General features: G+C 49.5%; 8 protein-coding genes across 8 annotated transcripts; 6 read left to right on the forward strand and 2 right to left on the reverse strand.

Moving 5' to 3' along the window:
* Positions 1-109: 109 nt before the first annotated feature.
* N7484_011124 (uncharacterized protein) lies at positions 110-5094 on the forward strand (the record flags this gene model as incomplete). Its single annotated transcript, XM_057121511.1, has 8 exons — positions 110-190; positions 266-322; positions 404-528; positions 587-2425; positions 3009-3433; positions 3521-4049; positions 4109-4995; positions 5066-5094. 8 exons carry the CDS (start codon positions 110-112, stop codon positions 5092-5094), a joined length of 3972 nt encoding a protein of 1323 aa, XP_056967265.1.
* A 2170-nt stretch (positions 5095-7264) lies between these two features.
* mrsA (putative mitochondrial carrier protein) lies at positions 7265-8837 on the forward strand (the record flags this gene model as incomplete). The annotated part of the gene is made up of 7 exons (XM_057121512.1): positions 7265-7323; positions 7615-7684; positions 7762-7797; positions 7867-7999; positions 8061-8153; positions 8226-8282; positions 8347-8837. Exons 1-7 carry the CDS (start codon positions 7286-7288, stop codon positions 8835-8837), a joined length of 918 nt encoding a protein of 305 aa, XP_056967266.1. The 5' UTR covers positions 7265-7285.
* Positions 8838-9432: 595 nt separating this feature from the next.
* N7484_011126 (uncharacterized protein) lies at positions 9433-11980 on the forward strand (the record flags this gene model as incomplete). Its single annotated transcript, XM_057121513.1, has 3 exons — positions 9433-9522; positions 9571-11698; positions 11760-11980. The coding sequence occupies 3 exons, from the start codon at positions 9433-9435 to the stop codon at positions 11978-11980; spliced, it is 2439 nt and encodes an 812-aa protein (XP_056967267.1).
* Positions 11981-12801: 821 nt separating this feature from the next.
* N7484_011127 (nitrilase) lies at positions 12802-13554 on the forward strand (the record flags this gene model as incomplete). The annotated part of the gene is made up of 1 exon (XM_057121514.1): positions 12802-13554. One exon carries the CDS (start codon positions 12802-12804, stop codon positions 13552-13554), a length of 753 nt encoding a protein of 250 aa, XP_056967268.1.
* A 1306-nt stretch (positions 13555-14860) lies between these two features.
* N7484_011128 (uncharacterized protein) lies at positions 14861-15160 on the forward strand (the record flags this gene model as incomplete). The annotated part of the gene is made up of 1 exon (XM_057121515.1): positions 14861-15160. One exon carries the CDS (start codon positions 14861-14863, stop codon positions 15158-15160), a length of 300 nt encoding a protein of 99 aa, XP_056967269.1.
* Positions 15161-15402: 242 nt separating this feature from the next.
* cog6 (Golgi transport complex subunit COG6) lies at positions 15403-17716 on the reverse strand (the record flags this gene model as incomplete). The annotated part of the gene is made up of 3 exons (XM_057121516.1): positions 15403-16191; positions 16244-17365; positions 17429-17716. 3 exons carry the CDS (start codon positions 17714-17716, stop codon positions 15403-15405), a joined length of 2199 nt encoding a protein of 732 aa, XP_056967270.1.
* Positions 17717-17887: 171 nt separating this feature from the next.
* N7484_011130 (uncharacterized protein) lies at positions 17888-18772 on the forward strand (the record flags this gene model as incomplete). Its single annotated transcript, XM_057121517.1, has 1 exon — positions 17888-18772. One exon carries the CDS (start codon positions 17888-17890, stop codon positions 18770-18772), a length of 885 nt encoding a protein of 294 aa, XP_056967271.1.
* Positions 18773-18954: 182 nt separating this feature from the next.
* Positions 18955-19346, reverse strand: N7484_011131 (heat shock 9/12 family protein; the record flags this gene model as incomplete). Its single annotated transcript, XM_057121518.1, has 3 exons — positions 18955-18994; positions 19059-19248; positions 19313-19346. 3 exons carry the CDS (start codon positions 19344-19346, stop codon positions 18955-18957), a joined length of 264 nt encoding a protein of 87 aa, XP_056967272.1.
* Positions 19347-20380: the final 1034 nt, after the last annotated feature.

Below are 20380 nucleotides of genomic sequence, written 5' to 3' on the forward strand. Positions count from 1 at the left end.
CGGTACCAGGTATGATATTTCCTGACCCCTCCAGGTCCACCATACACGATCTCCGCGGAACCGACTTCCTCGATACAACTGGATTAACGCTTCTCAGGATCTGCTTGCAATGGGTGCTAAGCAAAAGGGTGGAGGCTCAAAGCCTAAGGGAAATACTGCGGATGAAGTAGAGGAGACACTGCAGGCTGTGGTACGTGAGAACATGGTCTAAACATGCTCCGCTTTATGCTTGTTTCTTTGCGGCTAACTTTTTATCTACGAGTAGGTTCTTGCGGATACCTTTGAGCCACGATTTGAGCCATTCACTCTTGAGAAGCCTCGCGTACGATATCTACCCGATCCACCGGTTGAAGAGGATACTCTTTAAAAGAAATCGAGATACAGAGCTGACCGGATCGTTTAGTGCCTTCTGCCGTTGGCCAACACTCCCATCATTGAATATACCCTAGAATTTTTGGCAAATGCAGGCGTGGAGGAGGTTTTTCTTTATGGAGGGAAACACTCGGACATCCTAGAGAAATACATCGAGTACGCACGCCCCACAAGTACGATCTCCAGTCTAGGTGGCTAACGGAGCTATGATCAGTGCCTCAAAATGGAGAGGACCTTCCTCTCCATTCAAGCAATTTACATTCCTCAAATCGACCTCCGCGTCCGTTGGTGATGTCATGCGTGATCTCGATGGAAAGCACCTTATCACTGGTGATTTCATTGTCGTCAGCGGCGACGTGATTAGCAACATGCCCATCGAAGGTGCACTAAACAAGCACCGAGCTCGTCGTGCCACCGACAAGAACGCTATCATGACCATGGTCCTCCGGGAAGCCGGACGGGATCATCGCACCAAAGCGTCATCCGTCTCGCCAGTCTTCGTCATCGATCCCACCAAAGACCGCTGTCTCCACTACGAGGAGATCGATCACAACTCGGACGAGAACCCTGCTCGCCTCACTATCGACACTGAACTCCTCATGACCCACCCAGAGCTGGATATCCGTCAAGACCTGATCGACTGTAGCATTGATATTTGCACTCCCGACGTGCTGAGCTTGTGGTCTGATAGCTTCGACTACCAATCTCCTCGCAAGCACTATCTGTTCGGTGTTCTTAAGGACTACGAGCTGAACGGCAAGACTCTCCACACATACATCATCAAGGATCACTACGCCGCACGGGTAAGGAATTTGAAGGCATACGATGCCGTCAGCAAAGACATTATTTCCCGGTGGACATACCCATTGTGTCCTGACACCAACCTACTCCCCGGCCATAGCTATGACCTTCGAAAGGGCAGCTTGTATCAAGAGAAAGGTGTCACATTGGCACGGTCATGCGTGATCGGCCGCCGCACAGTCATCGGCAAGAGCACTAGTATTGGCGACAAGACAACAGTTCGGAACACCGTGCTCGGCCGGAACTGCAAGATCGGCCGCAACGTCAAGTTGGAAGGCGCCTACATCTGGGATAACGTTTCTATTGGCGATAACACAGATGTTCAGGGAGCTATCATCGCCGATGGCGTCGTCGTTGGCAAGAACTGCAAGGTTAAGGCCGGTGCTCTTTTGTCCTTCGGTGTCAAGATTGCCGACGGCGTAACAGTCGAGAGCGGGAAACGAATCACTACTGTTCCACGAGACGGCAGCGAAGCGATCACCGACGCCAAGGTGGTTGGAGCTGACGGCGAAGGCCGTGAGTTCATCCAAGGTGAAGACGAAGAAGATGATGAAGAGATCGTCAGTGTTGCCTCATCTGGCCTCGTATACCGCATGCCCGGTCTATCACTCTCCTCTGCCTCCATTTCGACCCTGTCCTCTGAAATTTCCGACGGCTCCTGGCCTCGTTCCGGGCGAAGCAGTTTCTCCGATGGGGAAGAACAAGACAACTTCCACCATGACGCCTCCGCCAGTATCTTTGAAAGTATCCGCGAAGGAGTTACCGCCGACGTCGTCCAACTCGAACTTGTCAGTCTCCGTATGACAGCAAACGCCTCAGACAACCAAGTCCGACGCGCCATCGTCTCCTCATTCATGAAGCACGTCCAACAGGTCATGGAGAATGGCAAGAATGCCAGCGAGGTGGTCCACGATCTTTTCTCCACATACCGGGAAGTTGTGGACCGGACACTCTTTGACCGGAACAAATCTGAGAAGAAAGACCAGGTTGATTTGCTGCTTCAATTACAGCAAGATCTGGTGCACCGGAGCAAGGGTGCTAATATCCTGCTTTTCGCTGCCAAGGTCCTTTATGATCTTGAGCTTGTGGATGAGGAGGCATATGATCAGTGGTGGAATGATGAGCGGTCTAGTGCGACTGAGGAGATGCGAAATGTCCGCAGCCAGGCACAGCAGTTCGTGAACTGGTTGGCGGAAGCGGAGGAGGAAAGCAGTGAAGAGGAGGACTCTGAGGAGGAGGAAAGTGATGATGAGTAGAGGTTATATACCACCCATCCTATGTCATGCTAAATTATGGATTCATGAGAATTTAAAATTCAGGATTGCTACGTATTTGCGTATTTGAGTATAGACTTTAACCCTTAGGGCTCGCATATATAACATGTGTAGTTGACCTTGTTAGCATTGTAGATGCCTAGTGCTATGTCTAGTCATTCTACATTTGAAAACTGACTCGAAACCCGACGACTCGATTCCCAAGGTTCTGAAACAATCTATCGTATCTAGTTCCGTCAGCCTAGGCAATAGTGGCCGATTGGACCAATCATACCTGAGGTAGGATCTGCATGTCATTGTTGACCATCACAAGTTAGGCGGGTCACTAGGCAATAATTCCAGCCCAAGCAATCTTTCCTATTTCCATGATGCTGTAGATGCCTAGTTTGGTGATGATCAGTCAGAAGTAGAACAAACATAGCAAATCCCCCGAACCTAAACGCTGAATGCCGTCCCGGACCAAAACATGTAGTAATCGACGGTTCCGCTCGATCGCACCCTTTCCCCACTCCGTCCCCCTCCGAGTGATTTTTCCTGGTGACGTTGTGGCTCCAACAAGAGCCCTTTGTTAAAACCCGCCCTACCCCCTCTAAATCCCCGCCGGCAATCTGCCGCCCCCCTTTTCATCACGCCTCCCTCCACGCGGAAGAGAAAGGCGGCCGAGGCGGCGATTGCGGACGACAACCAGCCTCTCCCCAAATCCGCCACCAAGGCTGCCCACACCGGGAACGCCACTGCTTCCGATCGGCCCAGCACCAGGGCTACATCCAACACCGACAAGAACCGCTCTACCCTACCTATCTCGACAGAGTCTCCCGAGTCTGGTAACTCGGGGAAGAGCCTAGTTTGTCTTAACAAGAGGGAAATCGCGACGCCCGCGACCACAACAGGCAGCATGGATTCTGACGATGATTTCATGAGCGATGTCTCATCTGGTGATGATTTTCTCGACACACAAGGCAGTGACGATGAAAGTCTAGGAGAAGGTATGTGAATGAATGATTTACGAGTTTTACGCTTGGATGCCTCCTCCCTCCCTTGTTCGATGACTGACTCTTTGTTCTCGCATGTAGTCGACTTTGGCGATCTCGATACCGGCTTCTCTGACGATAAAGACCTCATCAAGCAGAAACGAAAACCATATGAAGTCGAGTTTAAAGTTTTGGACACATCGGATATCGAGCGTGAACAGTCAGTGCAGATTAACGAGGTCTCCGCTATCCTCGGCTTGCCACCAGAGTCAGCTGCTATTCTGTTACGGTTTGGACGATGGAAGCAAGAGAAATTAATCGAGGGGTATATGGAACATCCGGAAGAGACGCTAGAGGAAGCTGGACTGGGGACTAATTTTGAGGGCACTGCGAAGACGGAGGTGGTGCCTGATTTTATGTGTGACATCTGCTGTGAGGATGGGGCGGATCTTGAGACATATGCGATGCGATGTGGTCATAGGTTTTGCGTCGACTGCTACCGTCATTACCTGGCTGGCAAGATCAAGGATGAAGGCGAGGCGGCTCGTATCGAGTGTCCTGGTGATAACTGTCATCGCATCGTGGACTCAAAATCGCTGGACTTGCTTGTGACGGACGATCTCAAGGGCCGGTGAGTCATGTTTTCTTATAAGTGATGGGTAAGAGCCTCGCTGACACAAACCCTGCCAGATATCGAACACTCCTTACACGTACGTATGTGGATAACAAGGATAACCTGCGATGGTGCCCAGCTCCGAACTGCGAGTATGCGATCGACTGCCCTGTCAAAACCCGAGAGCTCCGCCGCATCGTGCCGACAGTTCGCTGTTTATGCAAACACGAGTTCTGTTTCGGTTGCGCTATCACCGACCATCAACCCACACCCTGCGCACTAGTCAAGATGTGGTTGCAGAAGTGCGAGGATGATTCCGAAACGGCCAACTGGATCTCTGCCAACACCAAGGAGTGTCCAAAGTGCGCGTCGACGATCGAGAAGAACGGTGGCTGTAACCACATGACCTGCCGCAAATGCAAACACGAGTTCTGCTGGATGTGTATGGGTCTCTGGTCCGAACATGGCACCAGCTGGTACAATTGTAGCAGGTACGAAGAAAAGTCTGGGTCAGATGCCCGAGGTGCCCAGGCCAAATCACGGCAATCACTGGAGCGATACTTGCATTATTATAACCGATATGCCAACCACGAGCAGTCTGCCAAGTTGGACAAGGACTTGTATCTTAAGACCGAAAAGAAGATGACCAGCCTTCAATCGACGTCAGGTCTCTCCTGGATTGAAGTCCAGTTCCTCGACACAGCCTCACAAGCATTACAACAGTGTCGCCAGACCTTGAAATGGACGTACGCATTCGCCTTCTACCTTGCCCGAAACAATCTTACCGAGATCTTCGAGGATAACCAGAAGGACTTGGAAATGGCAGTCGAGAGTCTGAGTGAAATGTTCGAGAAGCCTGTCTCAGAGCTGGCCGAGCTGAAAGTTGATATTCTGGACAAAACCGCCTACTGTAACAAACGCCGGGTAATCTTATTAAGTGACACTGCTGAGAACTTGAAGAATGGTGAGTCTCAATCGATACCTTGTTTTCTTCCCGTCGAAACCTTGAAATTATCTATGCTAATATGACATAGGCGAATGGTCGTTCAATATTGAGTGGTAACACAACCCCATCAACCTCTCCGAGTTTTTGACGACGTGAATGAACCTTCTTCCTGCCTTTTATCTGTCTGCCAGATATGAAATTTCTCACACTCCCTGGCCAGATTATCTACTCCTTTACATTCTCCCCATTTCCTCGAGGCTGCGGCGCATGTGGTGTTGTTGAGATCTTACTGTGTTGGGTTTACCTTGGCCAAATATCAGCCTTTTACTTTCATAGCCAGATAGCGAATCTATTTATTGCATTGAGTCTTTATTTTCAGTACTTGGAACGGCTATAGCCAGCATCTTGACACTTGATACTAGGTATCGACGTAGGAAACGTGATCATGGTCATTCGCCTACCATCGTCGAACACGACCTTCGTGGTCACAGAATTTATGAATACCGATTCTCTCACGCGTAGTCCTGTTATGCTTCAAAAATGAGGCATTTTGATCTCCATTCTCAAGGTTTTGGGTATTGCATTCTCAGTTGATCACTAGGTGACCATCTGGATACAGAGAGTATGTGCTGTGCCTCTAGATCTGCCAAACCCCCAGTTAGTTATATTAACCCACACGTGACCACATGACGAACAGTTCGTTATAAAGCTTCCTGGAGAATCCCTGTGGATTCTGAAGTTCACAAAATCCCAAGTAGAGACACATTGACAATGATTTTGAGACTATGGCTATATGTTAAGAACATAAAATAATGAAATGTCTCTCGTAAATCCCCAAACTTTCAAGCTAATTGTTGCCTTGGAAAACGCAGATCTGCATCACGATCCGCGGCTCTTTAACCGGAGGCCCCGGATAAGGCTCGGTGAGGTATACGTAAGGAACAAAATCCGTCCCAACAATAGCACTCCGATGGAGAGCCGTGCGCTTTAGAATCAGATAAAATAGCCGGCATCCGGCAGCCATATAAAGCCGAGTTTTTTTTCCTCTTGGGCCCTGTAAGTTTCCCCTTTCTAGTAGTTTCACCCGACCCGGACGACCTGATTAAACTGTGTACGGTGTTCATCTGTAACATTCCTCCCTACGCCCGACTACTCCTTTTTAGACTGCACGCTGCAGGGGATATGGTGGGCCTTAGCAACGAATCATTGGCACTTGCGTACGGGACATGAAGAGTTTAGTTTGGACGGCCTGAAGCCCACCCGGACCTCGGCAGGGCGGCCGGACGAGTCGCGTGGTTCACTTTCTAGAACCTCGTATTCCAAACCTCAAGGCATGAAGAAGACATTTTCAAGGGAAAGTTGGTACATTCATATCTCAGTAGTAAGATTCAACTGACAGGTAGCATCGGCCATCCAAAGTATTGCGCTAAATTGATGATACTGTGGTCATGTCCAGACCCCCTTTACCCGGGACAGATTAACGGTGATCATCGATACCCCATAGAAGACGGCTTCCCTTCTCGAATGTCAATGGCGACCAGCGGTTCCCGTGTTCTCCGGTCCACTTGTCTGCTGCTTCGCCCAGGACACTAGTTCCCGATCGAAGGGGCAAAATTGATTAAAGGGCTTATCAGATTGATAAATATTACGCGAGGTGAGACAGGGGGGTACTTGGGCGTCCCGGCTATTTTGGCTGCGCGGTTGAAGTACCTCATGTATTTGAGATGTTTGGTACATACAATACCCGTTCGTGGACAAAGCTCCGTCATCGGATGGATCTTGTTCTAGGCATGGTTTCTGAGTAATCCGTAGAGACAGTCAAAGAAACTGGTCAAATAACACGGAAAAAGACCAGTTCCAACAGCTAGGTAGCCAGACCTTGTAGATTAAAAAGCAAGCGCAAAAGAATAAATTATGCCAAGGGTGTATACGGGGATATGGGACTCTTCACAAGGAATGGGTCGGTGTGGAATCCGGCGAAGGTCGGTCCCGATCATGAACAATAATTTCCTTAGCGCCGTTCATTATCTAAAGAAATTATTTGGCCAAACTTTTCTTCTACTCTCTACATCTGGTTTCCCCATATACATCAGGGCGACAACATAGACTTGTTCAATCGGACAAACCAAAAGAGCGACGCCCCCTGGTCCCTGTTTTGGCTCCCCGGAGAACCCCATTTTATCTCGATCCTCACAACCTTTTTTCTCCAACACCTCTGTCACGACCGTCACCTCCAACCACCACCGCGGTCCCTTTCTCTCCACTCTTTTTTACTTGCGCCAGCTGCGCCTTGGGCTAGCGGAGCTCCATGGCGGCTCCAGACAATGTTGAGGAGCTAGAATTCGAGTAGGTAACTCCGTGATTCCTCCGCGGGCTCGGGCTCGGGGCTCGGATTTGATTCTCCATCCGGGCGCGCTGGCACGGGATGGCATGCGCTACACGGAGATAGCATTGGTGTTTCTGCCTAGAGATCATTGATGCATCAGCAAGTTTTGCTCTCTATGCCATTCCCTGCCGGTCTCCGCCCGGCTGAGCCGGCGTCATTATATGTCCCGGAGACAGGGAATCATCACATCCCAGTTCTACCCCAGCTCCATGCCTGGTGACGATGGAAGCTGACAGGATTTGCAACTTTAGTTATGAAGCGCTCCCTTCAAACTATGGCCTCGGCCGCAACATGCTCGCGGGTGCTTTTGCAGGAATTGCGGTAGGTGCAACCAGGCGGGATGGACGCGGTCCATGACGTGAGATGGGAGAAGGGTTTTGGCTGATCGGATTAATCAGGAACACTCTGTGATGTATCCAGTAGACTTGCTCAAGGTGCGTACTGTTCTGAAAAGTTGATTTTTGTTGGTGTTGGGGTTGCTGACGGGGTTTCTTCATCGCTAGACCCGCATGCAAATCCTGCACCCTTCGACCGGTGGTCTGTACACGGGTTTGACCAACGCGGTTTCAACCATTTATCGGATTGAGGGCTGGCGGACACTATGGAAGGGTGTTTCCAGTGTGATTGTGGGCGCGGGTAGGTTTCTGATTAAATGGACGCGTAATGGGAAATTGGTGGCTGATATCAAGATATTCAGGTCCGGCACACGCGGTGTACTTTGGAACATATGAGATGGTGAAGGAGATGGCTGGTGGTAATGTGGACGATGGACACCATCCTCTCGCTGCTGGTATGTCGTTTGTTCACTTCTGGGGTTGAAAGAAAAATGGGGGTTTAGCATAACTAACGGGGTTGAATTTAGCTCTGAGTGGTGCGTCCGCCACTATTGCCAGCGATGCGCTGATGAACCCATTCGATGGTAAGTGCTTGAAAACAACGTTATTTTCGCTCTATTTCGGACATAAGCGCTAAGACCAAAACAGTGATTAAGCAACGAATGCAAGTTCACGGATCCGTTCACAAGAGTCTGCTGCAATGCGCTAAAACTCTCTACCGCACCGAGGGTCTCCAGGCCTTCTACCTCTCCTATCCCACCACCCTCTGCATGACTGTACCCTTCACTGCCACACAATTTGTCGCCTACGAGTCCCTCTCCAAGTTCATGAACCCGAAGCAGGAATATGACCCGCTCACCCACTGCATGGCCGGTGGTCTTGCTGGTGCCTTTGCTGCGGGTATCACTACTCCCCTCGATGTTGTGAAAACGCTCCTCCAGACTCGTGGTCTCGCTGAGAACGAGGAAATCCGCTCCGCCAAGGGTCTTTTTAATGCCGCCTCCATCATCAAGCGTCAGTTCGGCTGGTCTGGTTTCCTGCGTGGTATGCGACCCCGGATCATCTCCACCATGCCCAGCACGGCTATTTGCTGGACCTCTTATGAGATGGCCAAGGCTTATTTCAAGAACCTTGAGTAAACAAGTCCATGACTTGTCTCAAATGATCCGATAGCCCTCCTTCCCTTTGTTCCATATCCTGTATTGTGTGACCCCGACACAATGCTTCTACGATTTATTTCTCCAATCTGGGTCTTTGATGGTTACGGGCAGAGCCCGACCTCATAATGGTGTATCTTAGGCACACAAAAAAACAAAAATGAGCCTGGGACATGCAAGCTTCCATTCACATACCAAAAGCGAAGGCAATGTACAGATCAGGTAAGAGGGGGGGTTTTGAACTCAGCAATCCGGTCTGGAGATTGGATCTTTTTCTCTTCTTGACCTCAAATCTGGCGTTGGTGATTTTGATTTGGGGAATCTCTTGCATCTATAACTGTTTTATTCTATTTTATTCTGCATGTACCGATAGACGTGCCACCGGGAATCTAGATTTGATGTCTGATTTACATGTTCTCAATAATTGTCCTCCTGTACCCCGTATAAAGGTCCGCATGCGTAACTGCCGGACCGACGACGTCACGCGAAAAATCCTCCCCTCACAAACGGGAGATCATCGCTTTTACTTCTCCCCACCACAACCAGCGTGAAATGGGTGCGGGCCTGTGTTTTACAAATGATGCGCCCACGGCCCGCGTCTTCCATGCAGAAGACATACGATGAGTGCTATCTGCTATGCTCCACTGCCGTCTATTTTGAGGGCCAGGTATGCTTTCTAGACCCCGGTCGGGATTCCATGTGCTCATGACATCAGAACAACGAAGAGGAAGCATTGAGATCCTGGAGATCCGCCCTCGAGACCATCTATCATCACAATGCCCGCCGGGTATCATCGACCTACACTCCCAAATCCGAAACCGAAAAGGCATTGCAAGATTCTATCCGAGCCTTGGAGGCTCAATGCCGCGAGCGAGTCGACCTACTGTCCGCACTGCGCGAAAGCCGGAAAGAGTCGGCCGAGGCAAACAGCGGTGACAAGGCTTCGACTTTGACGAAGGGCAGGCACGCCCCGAGTATTCCCCAACCATCCCCCAGCAACAGCATCCCCGGGTACATCGGAGGCGGTACGATCCCGGCTGTGGGCTACACCGACCTCTCCAAACCGGCCGCCATACCTGGCCGACCTCCACCGCCGAAACACCACTTCGAGTCGGTTTCCTACTTCGAAGACTCTGCGCCAATGGGCCTGTCGCCGGCCGGCTCGCCTGCTGTGCGAATGAACTCGAATGCGTCGGAGAAGGAGAGGTCGCGTGCCTCAAGTCCCGAGCGACGGAAGCCGATGCTGACAACTCTGCGCAATACCGACGGGAAGAAATCTGGCAAGAAAACCAAAGTGAATCCTAAGAAGAAGGAGTCGCGGCCGGCCGCCTCCACAGCAGCGGGCCTGGCATGGGGCAGTACCTTACGGTCCGGGTCAGGCGAAAAGTCTGTCAGTGATGCGGCCGCCATAGCATCTTCACGGAGCGCCGCCAATGCCGAGTCACGCACTAGTTCTGGAGATGAGCCATTGGTGGCTAGACATAAAGTCTTGCGGAGCGATTCTGCTACAGATCGAATTCCTGCTGCACACTGGCGCGAGCCTCAGCAGCCATCGCCGAGTCGGTCATCGCCACGGCCAGTTGCACACCTGCCTGTCCGTCAGCCTGTGGCTTCAGAAACTCGTAGGCCACTTCCGTCGGTAACAGCGACCATGCCAGAGCCAAAAGATTTTACGTCGCCACCTTCACCCGTCCCAAAACCATCTGTCAAACCTAAACCAGCGGGGTTGAGATCTTCGCTTCAGCCGCCACCTCGCGCGACTATGGCTACTTCTAGATCGGAGGGTAGTTCTCGGCCAGCAACACCCCGGCAGGATCAAGATATAAGTACCTCGAGAAGCACACCACGCACAAAGTCTGCGCCACGAATCACGAAAACGGACCAATCTGCCTCTATACAACCGTCGTCAAGTAGCGAGAATGTTCAGCGTGAGGCCAGATCGATGTCGAATTCATGGAATGGCAACAGTGCAACACGACGGAAACCGCCTCCAGTCACGCGACGGGAGACTCCCCCTTCGAGTGACCTGGATTCTTCGGGGCATCGCTCCACGGAAGACGATGCGGGGGACGAGGATGAAGATGACGACGATGACCTTGTTAAAATCCTGAATAAGCTACCCAAGGGTGTAGACTTGCAATCAGCACGGCAGATCCTCAATGACATTGTTGTCCGTGGCGATGAAGTGCACTGGGAGGACATTGCTGGATTGGAACCAGCGAAAAAAGCGCTTAAAGAAGCAGTGGTGTATCCATTCCTTCGGCCTGATCTATTCTCTGGTTTACGTGAGCCAGCACGTGGCATGTTACTATTCGGACCACCAGGTACCGGTAAAACAATGCTTGCACGATCAGTCGCCACCGAGTCGAAGTCAACCTTCTTCTCCGTGTCGTCATCCAGCCTAACTTCAAAATGGCACGGCGAGAGCGAAAAGCTTGTGCGCGCTCTATTCGGATTAGCCAAGGTCCTTGCCCCCTCGATCATTTTCGTCGATGAGATCGACTCTTTGCTATCTGCGCGGTCCTCCGGCTCCGAGAACGAAGCATCTCGTCGATCAAAAACTGAGTTTTTGATTCAATGGTCAGATCTTCAGCGTGCCGCTGCTGGCCGCGAACAGTCTGCTCGGGACAAGAAAGAGGGTGACGCCAGCCGTGTTCTCGTGTTGGCTGCAACCAATATGCCGTGGGATATTGATGAGGCAGCACGCCGCCGTTTCGTTCGTCGACAGTATATTCCTCTACCAGAGCAACATGTTCGTGAGCAGCAATTACGCACGCTTCTCAGTCACCAACATCACGAGCTGAACGATGCGGATATCGAGGTCCTGGTCCATGTGACAGATGGTAAGAATTATTTTCCCTTAACTATATATATAGCATCATCATATCTAACAATGCTTGATAGGCTTCTCTGGCTCAGATATCACAGCGCTAGCTAAAGATGCCGCTATGGGTCCCCTCCGCAACCTCGGCGAAGCTCTCCTCCATACACCTATGGATCAGATCCGTCCCATAAAATTCCAAGACTTTGAATCAAGTTTGTACTCGATTCGGCCCAGTGTCTCTCCAGATGGACTACGCAAGTACGAAGACTGGGCCAGAGAGTTTGGCGAAAGAGGCGGTTAAGTTTGGCGTTGTCTTAGGTAGGATTACGTGAAATGGAATGAAGTTATCATGTTTCTTATTCACGAAACCTACATATACGATACTGTTATGACTCTTGAATTGGCCGAATGGGGTTGAAGCATGGATTTGCATGTCCGGACTGGAGGTGCTTGTTAGAGGTTTTTTTTGGAAAGGATTTGGAAAATTCCAGGTGCTGGATGGAGTTTGATGCTGCAATACCCGGGGACTATCTTGGGTACCCATTTGATATGATTTTTTGTTATGCCTTTTTGAGACATTTGTAACCATTTAACTGCAATGAAACATCAGCAATCAACAACCTTTGGAAAGTTCACGTTAATCCTTGCAGATTATGTTTCACATTGTAAGAATATGTGTCCCAGGAATCTTAGGTAGCCGCGGACATGTAGGAATTGAGGAGTATCAACCTTTGAATCAGTAATTCAAAAATAGGAAAGAGAACAAGAAGAGTTTTGAGCCTCCAACCCGACATCTTAAAAGAATTTGGTTTATTATGCGCTTGTAACGGATCTATAATTTGAGCATCGATCCATGTTGCATACAGTACCAGCGGCAGATATTTCTTTTAAACCGTTACAACGGCGCTTAATTGTACCAGCGCAAGCCGCAGATCACCGATCAACTTAATTTGATTGAAAAAGTTTGCTATAGCCAGCTCATACCTATGTATCTTAGAATCTCGAGCATTTGAAGAGGTCAACTTAATCCGCAAAGCCGCTAAAAGTAACAACTTCACCGTCTGTGTCGGCTTTTCAGAAAAAACTCGCCACAGCAGTGCGAATCTATATAACAGCAATCTGATGATTAGTTCTTCGGGCGAAATTCTGGTCCACCACCGCAAGCTGGTTCCGACTTTCTACGAGAAGCTCACCTGGGCCCCTGGTGATGGACACGGCCTTGAGGTGATTGATCTGCCCGTGCAGAGTGGCTCGAGGATCGCAAAAGTGGGCATGCTCCTTTGTGGAGAGAACACCAATCCTCTAGCGCGTTACAGCATGATGGCACAGGGTGAACAGGTGCATATCTCCACCTGGCCTGCAAAGGCGCCGATGCATATTATCCGAAAAGAAGCACCCGGCACTGCCGAGGGAGACAAGCCCAAGGCGAAATACGGCAATGTAGCTGCGAACCGCATACGGGCTGCTGGCCACTATTTTGAAGGGAAGTATTTTGGTATCATTAATGCCGCCATTGCGGACGAGAAGACTCTAGCGACTATGCTGGAAATAGCCCCCGATCAGACGAAGGAGGTCATACGAACCACCATGGAGGGATCTATGCAGGCGGAGACCAGATTCCTTGACCCCTCTGGAAGTCCCTTGATGGGCTTCGTGATCAATGCTGAGACGGGCGAAAAGGAAGAAAAAGAGAATTTGCAGCATGAGGAGGGGATATTGTACGCGGATCTTGATATGGACGCGACTATTGAAGGAAAACAGTTCCAGGATGTGGTTGGGGGATATCAGCGCTTTGACGTGTTTCAGGTGAAGGTCGACCGGTCGAGACAAACTCCGGTGACCTTTACGAACTTGCTGGAGCCAGAAGCACAGTGATAGTTTGATCAAGTTGTGTATATCGGCTGGAAGATCAAAGGTTATCTAAGACCTGGTAGATTGCTGTTTCTTTGGACGCGATGATTCCTTCCTTCCCTACGTTTCATACTGACTTTCCTCTGTTTTCGCTGTGGTCTTGGACGTATCATTTCGAGAGATACCAGCTTCAAAGTCATGACTGCCTAACCACGGATCAAACACTTTCCATTCCAAATAGGTAGTCTGAGAATGAATTAGAGCAATATAGGTCTACCTATATCTTCACTTTATCTCTTTAGCCTGACATTCTAGCTAAATCGACGGAGTTGATAAACAATTGTAAGAGGAAAAAAGGTCACACTGATGTAGCTATTGAGATAGGCTAGAACTACCTCTTATGTCTGGTTCCCTAGTCCGCAACGTCAATTCAGAAGTACCTACATAATAGGACTCTAGACATCGGGGTGGATCACATAGTTTCTACCAATAGATGCCTTCCGAATTTTCCAAAACACCTTATCAGATCCATGAATAGCCTTGCTGGATTGGAGCTGGGCTTCCTCATGATATCCCTCTGACCCTTGGGCAGGCCCATAGGCCCGGGGAATCCTAGTTGGAGCGCATAGAATCATTGTTGCATGAAGATCCATTTTATGAGCATTGCAAGTTTCCAGCATAAGCAAATAATGTGGCTCAGGCTACTGCATCGATGTACGTCCAGGCTTGGGACAAAGAAGATCAGGTAACGCTTTAACGCTACGCCACCCGGGCATCCTGCTGGCAAAGATCCAGGAAAGCTTTTTAAAAAATTAAAAACAAACCGACGGCTGGCGGATTTGAACCGCCGCCTCCGAAGAGAATTGATTTCTAGTCAATCGCCTTAGACCACTCGGCCAAACCGCCTATTGGATGAAAGCTTCTCACAATAGCGGCAATTCTGGCAGATGTACATCTAAGGGTGGTAAATAGTAAACAGTCAACGCCTTGCGATCTACATTAGCTGCGTTGTGCCCCCACGACGGGTAGGGCCGAAGCTCTAAATAAGCGCGAGACGCGTGACTAAACCCTATAACGAGTCGTGGCGTTAGCCTCACCATCAACAACCTTGGAATAATAAAAGTCATCAAGTGAACCAGCGGGGAGCTAGGTCTGGATCAAATGTTCCCAGAATCTCTTGCCTCCTGAAAAAATCGTAGCTATGACGATAGCAATGTACTCAATTGATGGATCCTCTCAAGCATAAATAGCACAAGAAGAACTGTCATTCTGTCCCAAAAGAATAACAAATTTTATTGTGCCATTACACAAAACCCACCATACACTCATAATGTCTGATCAGAAACAACTCATTCATAAGCCTCTCATCGTTGAGGATGGTGAGGAGTTCTATGACACTTTCGTTCACCAGCACGATAATACGAATTCCAACGTGCAACATGGTCTGTCTTCCAAATTTCAAAGTAGAGCGCTTTGGGAAATGCTAATGGAATATTCAGCTCGCGGTAAAGATGACGCAACTGATCGAACCAATTTAATGGGAGGCGACAGAACTCGCCACGCGAAGCCGGGGTTGCAGAGCCAATATAGTGAGGGGCCTGATCAGGATGATCTGTCCGAACCCGAATGAACTCTCTGTGAGCTTTTTTATGCTTAGTTCGAGATTTCAGTATTGTGATTTTGGAATGTGACATGTCAAAGTGACCAGAAGCCTGCAAGTACCTACATGCTTGATCAGTAGTTCAAATTTAGCTACGTAGGTCTTGATGGTATGTGATGAATAAACGACGTGCAAGTGACAGATCTTTGCTTCATGAATGGGCAATGGGAAGAATGTATATACAATATTTGTGTGTTATCTCGATGCACTACTCAACTCAGCAAGACACGGATTTCTCCAGTCGTGCGAGGGAACAATGAGCGCAAACTCCACTGATCCTCCTTCTCTTCCTCGTCATCTTCACCCGTGGTCTTACGAGTGGATCTTCCGCTACGGCCGCTAATCACGCTGCCGCTCGTACCCAAGCTAACCTGGGTCATTCCTCTTGCCTCATCGGCGGCAATAATCATACCCTCAACAAACTCGAAATCACGGCAGAAGGCCTCGACGGCATCTTCAGTGACGCTTTGGATGAGGGAGGCGCTCTGGACACGCTTGAGGTGATCAGCTGCATCCATGAGAGCAGAAGGGAGGAAGTCGTCGAGCTGCTGGCTAGACGTAACGAGGGCCTCGGGTTGGAAAGCAGGGAGGGTGGCCAGATCTGCAAGGTGAAGCTTCTGCTCCGGCTTCTCTTCATTATCACTGTCTGGCTCTGAGTCTCTGCCTGATTTGGAAAAGGGCTCTAGAGCATCTAGCAGAGTCTGCAGACCGGAATTATCAAGAAGGAATTGATGCTGGATATCGAGCAGGTTCGTACGCAGAGTAGACAGAGCGGTGGACAGTGGGGTCATATGGGTGACACTGGCGAATCCAAATGGGGAGACAGTTGCGCGGGCTGCTAAAAGGATGTTGGTGCGGTAAATGGTCTGCGCTGTTGGATCGTCAATCTCCTCGGATGAGGATCGAGCTAGCGTCAAATATGGATCGAAGGCAGCTCGAAGAACAGGAGTGAACTTGTTCTCGCTACCTGAATCGGATTCCTCGTCCGGTCGGACCGATGCCTCGTGCGTTTTCATGAGAGAAACCAAACCTTCCAATGCATCAAGTAAGAACTCCGGTGGCGATAGATCTTGCGGGGGGAGCCAAAGCCAGTGGGTCGTTTGACAGTGTGCTGACTTCCTCTCGCATCAAATTCTCAAAATGTCCAAGTGTAAACTTCTCCAGACTCTGCATCAAGTCCACTAGCTGAGCCTTGGGACCAACCAGTTTCGTGAAGGTGGTTCGATAGAAGGATAGCAAGTTGACGACCTTGTAGCAAGTGACGGGGTCATCATGACCTTGAATCACCAGCTCAACTCTTTGCCGTAGGGAACGAGAGACTCCGATGAGATCCCGATTTACTAGATCACTGAGTGCCTTGTGGCCATCGAAGGTGACCTCCTGCTCTTCGTCAATGCGAGACCAAGGCTCACTATTGAGACCAGCCTGAATTCCCCGTGCGAGTTCCTCCCCATCGGCAACAAACAAAGCCTCCAACGCTTCTCTCTCAGAGACAGTTGTGGAATGTACCCACGCAAGCATATCGCCAATATACCGGAGTGGATCATGGGCCGAAAATTCAATGGGTTTGACACTTCGGTCACCGGCACTGGGCCCATTAGCGCCAGACATGGCGTCTGTTAGCGCATAATGGAACGCATCGGCAAGAACATAGTCACGCGCCTCAGCGAAGAAATCCAGACAGCTGTGGAATAGACTTGGCCGCTCCGCCAGGACCCGCAGAGCACGTCGAATCGAGCTACTGATCCGGGGGTCCTCAAGGTTCAAAGACTGGAACTCTTTCTGAATCCACTTGTATAGCTTCTGGTAAGCAGAGTTGAGATGCCGAGTGCTCAGCTCCATCAACTCTAGGCCCAATCGCTGGTTCTCCCCGCCTAGAAGGTGCTCACAGTCATGATGGACTTGTTTGACACGTGCGAGAATATCAAAGAACCGGTCATCCACTGGTTCTTCAGCCGAATTCAAGACCATGAAATCTTCCTCCGGGACCAAGAAATGTTTCTCAAAAGCAATTAGCAGTTGTTGCTTCGTTTCCGTGTCTTTCTTTTGAGCCATCAACGCGGTAGCTTCCTCCAACACGGGGGTGGTATCTTGTTTAGCCAGACCGATATGTTTGCGCATTTCGTCGCATGTTTGATTGAGAGTAGTTATGACGCTTCCGATTCGTTTCAATTGCTATATCAGCGAGAGAATATTAGTCTTTTGTACTTAGTTCAATACAGCTTTGTATATACTTACCTCCGCAACCTGTCCGAAATCGCGGACGATCTCCGCGTTGCTATCCACCACTTCTTTCTGCACATCGAGTCGAAGCTGCCGCCGTGTTTCAGCAGTATTATGAATACCCCGAATGCTCAAGGTTTCCAACGCGTCGCGAATGTCGGAGTCGGCATAGGAAGCAGACAGGACAGATGTGAGGCGATTGTACAAGGCGCTCGAGCGCTGATTTGGAGGAGACAGGGGCGACGAGACGGGGGAGGTGCCATTATTGGGACCAGGCCCAGGCCCAGGAAAATAGCTTGTCATTTTCAGAGACGCACCTCTAGTTCACTCCTGGTCGAGTCAAGGTTGAGTGGGGAAAAGGACATTCGCTCACTGGATCTGTAGACCGCCTTTGCCCCAACTCTTATCGTGCAGCAACAACAGATAACTATTCTCTAATCCATCCACAATTTACAATCATTATTCAGATACAAAATGGATTCATTTGACAGTCCACTTGCCTCGCCCACAAAGGCACGCCAGGCTGCTATGCAAGCCAAGGACTGGGCGTACGTTAATTCATGGCTCACCCGGAAATACGCGCCCAAAGCCGTGCCCCAATTCGAACGAAACGAAGACACCCTCCGCGTCCTTTTGACATTGGCCGCAGCCAATGATGCCGCAGACGAGGAAACAAATATCTACCATCGTGCACAGGAAGAAGCTATCCATGCTTTCAAGGTCCAGGAGGAGGCCGAGCGCAAAGACCCACACGAGCGACAAAAGAACGAGATTCTAGATGAAGTGGAAATGTGCTTGGATGATAAGGGGCGGCGCGATCTTGATGATCTAGCCGAATCAGCAGTTGTAATGGGCAACACAATGAACCCCGAGCCAGAGGATCTGAGCCAATCAATCGTTGAGCTGACGGCAGAGGAATTTGACGCGCAAGATCAAATAGCCAAAGTTGAAACACTACGTCTCTATTTGCAGAAAGAGCTTTCCCGTCTTCAGGCTGATCTGGAGGTGCTCAAGTCGGACGAGGCATATGCCATGCCCCAGGGTATCCAGGGCCAGACCTCGGAGTGGATCCGTGGTACCAAAACGCTGTCTACAAAAGTTGGGGAATATCATGATCGTATTGCTTCATTGGAGAGGAAACAGCCGCTAGGTCCTACAATTGAACAAATTATGGCGGATGAAGAGAATATTATTCGGCTCCGGGAGACTGTCAAGTCGCTAGAAGGGCGTGTGAAAGCATTTCAAGATCTGCCCACGGATATTCCAGGGGCACGGGCCAGGTACAAGGAACTGGAACGGGAACTAGGCCAACTTAATCGGCAGCGCGATGCATTGTATAGCAGCCTGGGAAGATGCTAAGTCATACTACAAATGAATCTACGATGTCATCCTGTGCACACAAATTTTTCAAACATATTGGCAGATCACTGCATCGATTGGTTGTAAACTAAAGCAAATGGTATCATCGACTCATGAGATCATGAGTTGTGTAACTCCACGAAGTGTTCGTCATCGAGAGAATTCATCAAAGGATTGAGCGCTTATTTGTCCATGCCAAGAGCGTTCTTGACCTTGTCGCCACTATTGAGAGAGATAACAGTCAGTATGCAAGGTTCTTTGTATCGTGATTCTTGGTGAGTCTTACATTGAGCTAGTGGCACCGCCGTTGCCATCATCGTGGGCACGCTGGGTCTTGTCAAAGGCCTCTTGGCCACCGCTCTTGTTGTCATCAGGCTGGAGACCACGAGCGACGCGGTCACCAGTGTCGGTGACGGTCTCCTTGACCTTGTCCTGAGTGGACTTGGTGGAGTCAGGAGTGATCTCCTCCTTGGCCTCTGAATAGTAGAGATGAGTTAGTCACAGTCTTATTCTGAGGGGTGGATCTGTAGAGGTACGTACTAGTGGTGAAATCCTTGCGACCGGTGTCAGACATGATGTTGGAAGTTTGAGTGGTGTTTGATAGAATATCTTTGATAAAGAAGTAGTTGTGATATAGAAGTAATTTGCAAGAAATAAGAAATGGAGGATGTTTATATATCTTTTTTGAATTATGTATGTGTCTCCATGACGCCAAACAAAAGATCGTATGACGTCGTCCAGTGTTTGCTGTATGCAGTTATCTAACAAGTTTGACCCCGGACTCAACTACATAAGGTGGCAGACAACCTGAACTTATTGTTGTCATACCAATCAAACTTCCGTGGCACTCAGTTACTTGCGGGATGACGTAGCCAAGACCCCCAGAGTGGCGCTGTACATACAATATGATTCTCATGTTTGTCATGTTTGACGATCATGCCTGGCTCGGGTTAGCGGGGACTTGAGAAGCATGCTCTATTGCTATCACATGTATTTATGTGGCCAACGATCCTGATCTGTACAGTGCATGCTGATTCAACTCGTGCCTGTGGTTACACAATTTCAAGAAGGAAAGGCACTTGGTGAGTGTGCCTAGGTCCTGGAATACAGTCATTCTCGAAATCGGCTTGACCACTACACTCACTGAAACTCTTTGCTGGACCCACCGTCAAGGCCTTAGCGCAGTTCCGTCATTGGCATTAAACTGAGGGCACCGTAGAATGCGGCTTGTATGGTACTGTATCTTGCTATGTAAAATTACACGTGTACAGATGCGCTCGAAATCATTTCACCTCTTTACTTTCTTCAATTCTTTTTCGAACTTCTATTTGTATGACGCCATCCCTTTTCAAGTTAGTCTACCTTCGACCCACATACTGAGCAGTATTTCAGTACGGTAATAAATGATGACAAAGAAATAGCTACTGTATCACGGCGTATGAGCTATGCCCTATCTAGTCTCCTGATCTACTTATAAGCCCCAAAATGCTAACTGTTGGTATCACCAGCTAGGTACCGTGCTCACAGTTGAACAGTGTTTATGCTCCCGAGCAAAAAGTTGACTGATTCATGTATTTCGTAGAAGTATTCAGGTCAGGTTCATAATTA

This window comes from Penicillium longicatenatum (assembly GCF_028827895.1).
Source record: "Penicillium longicatenatum strain IBT 33135 chromosome Unknown contig_7_segment0_segment0, whole genome shotgun sequence".
NCBI classification, from domain to species: domain Eukaryota; kingdom Fungi; phylum Ascomycota; class Eurotiomycetes; order Eurotiales; family Aspergillaceae; genus Penicillium; species Penicillium longicatenatum.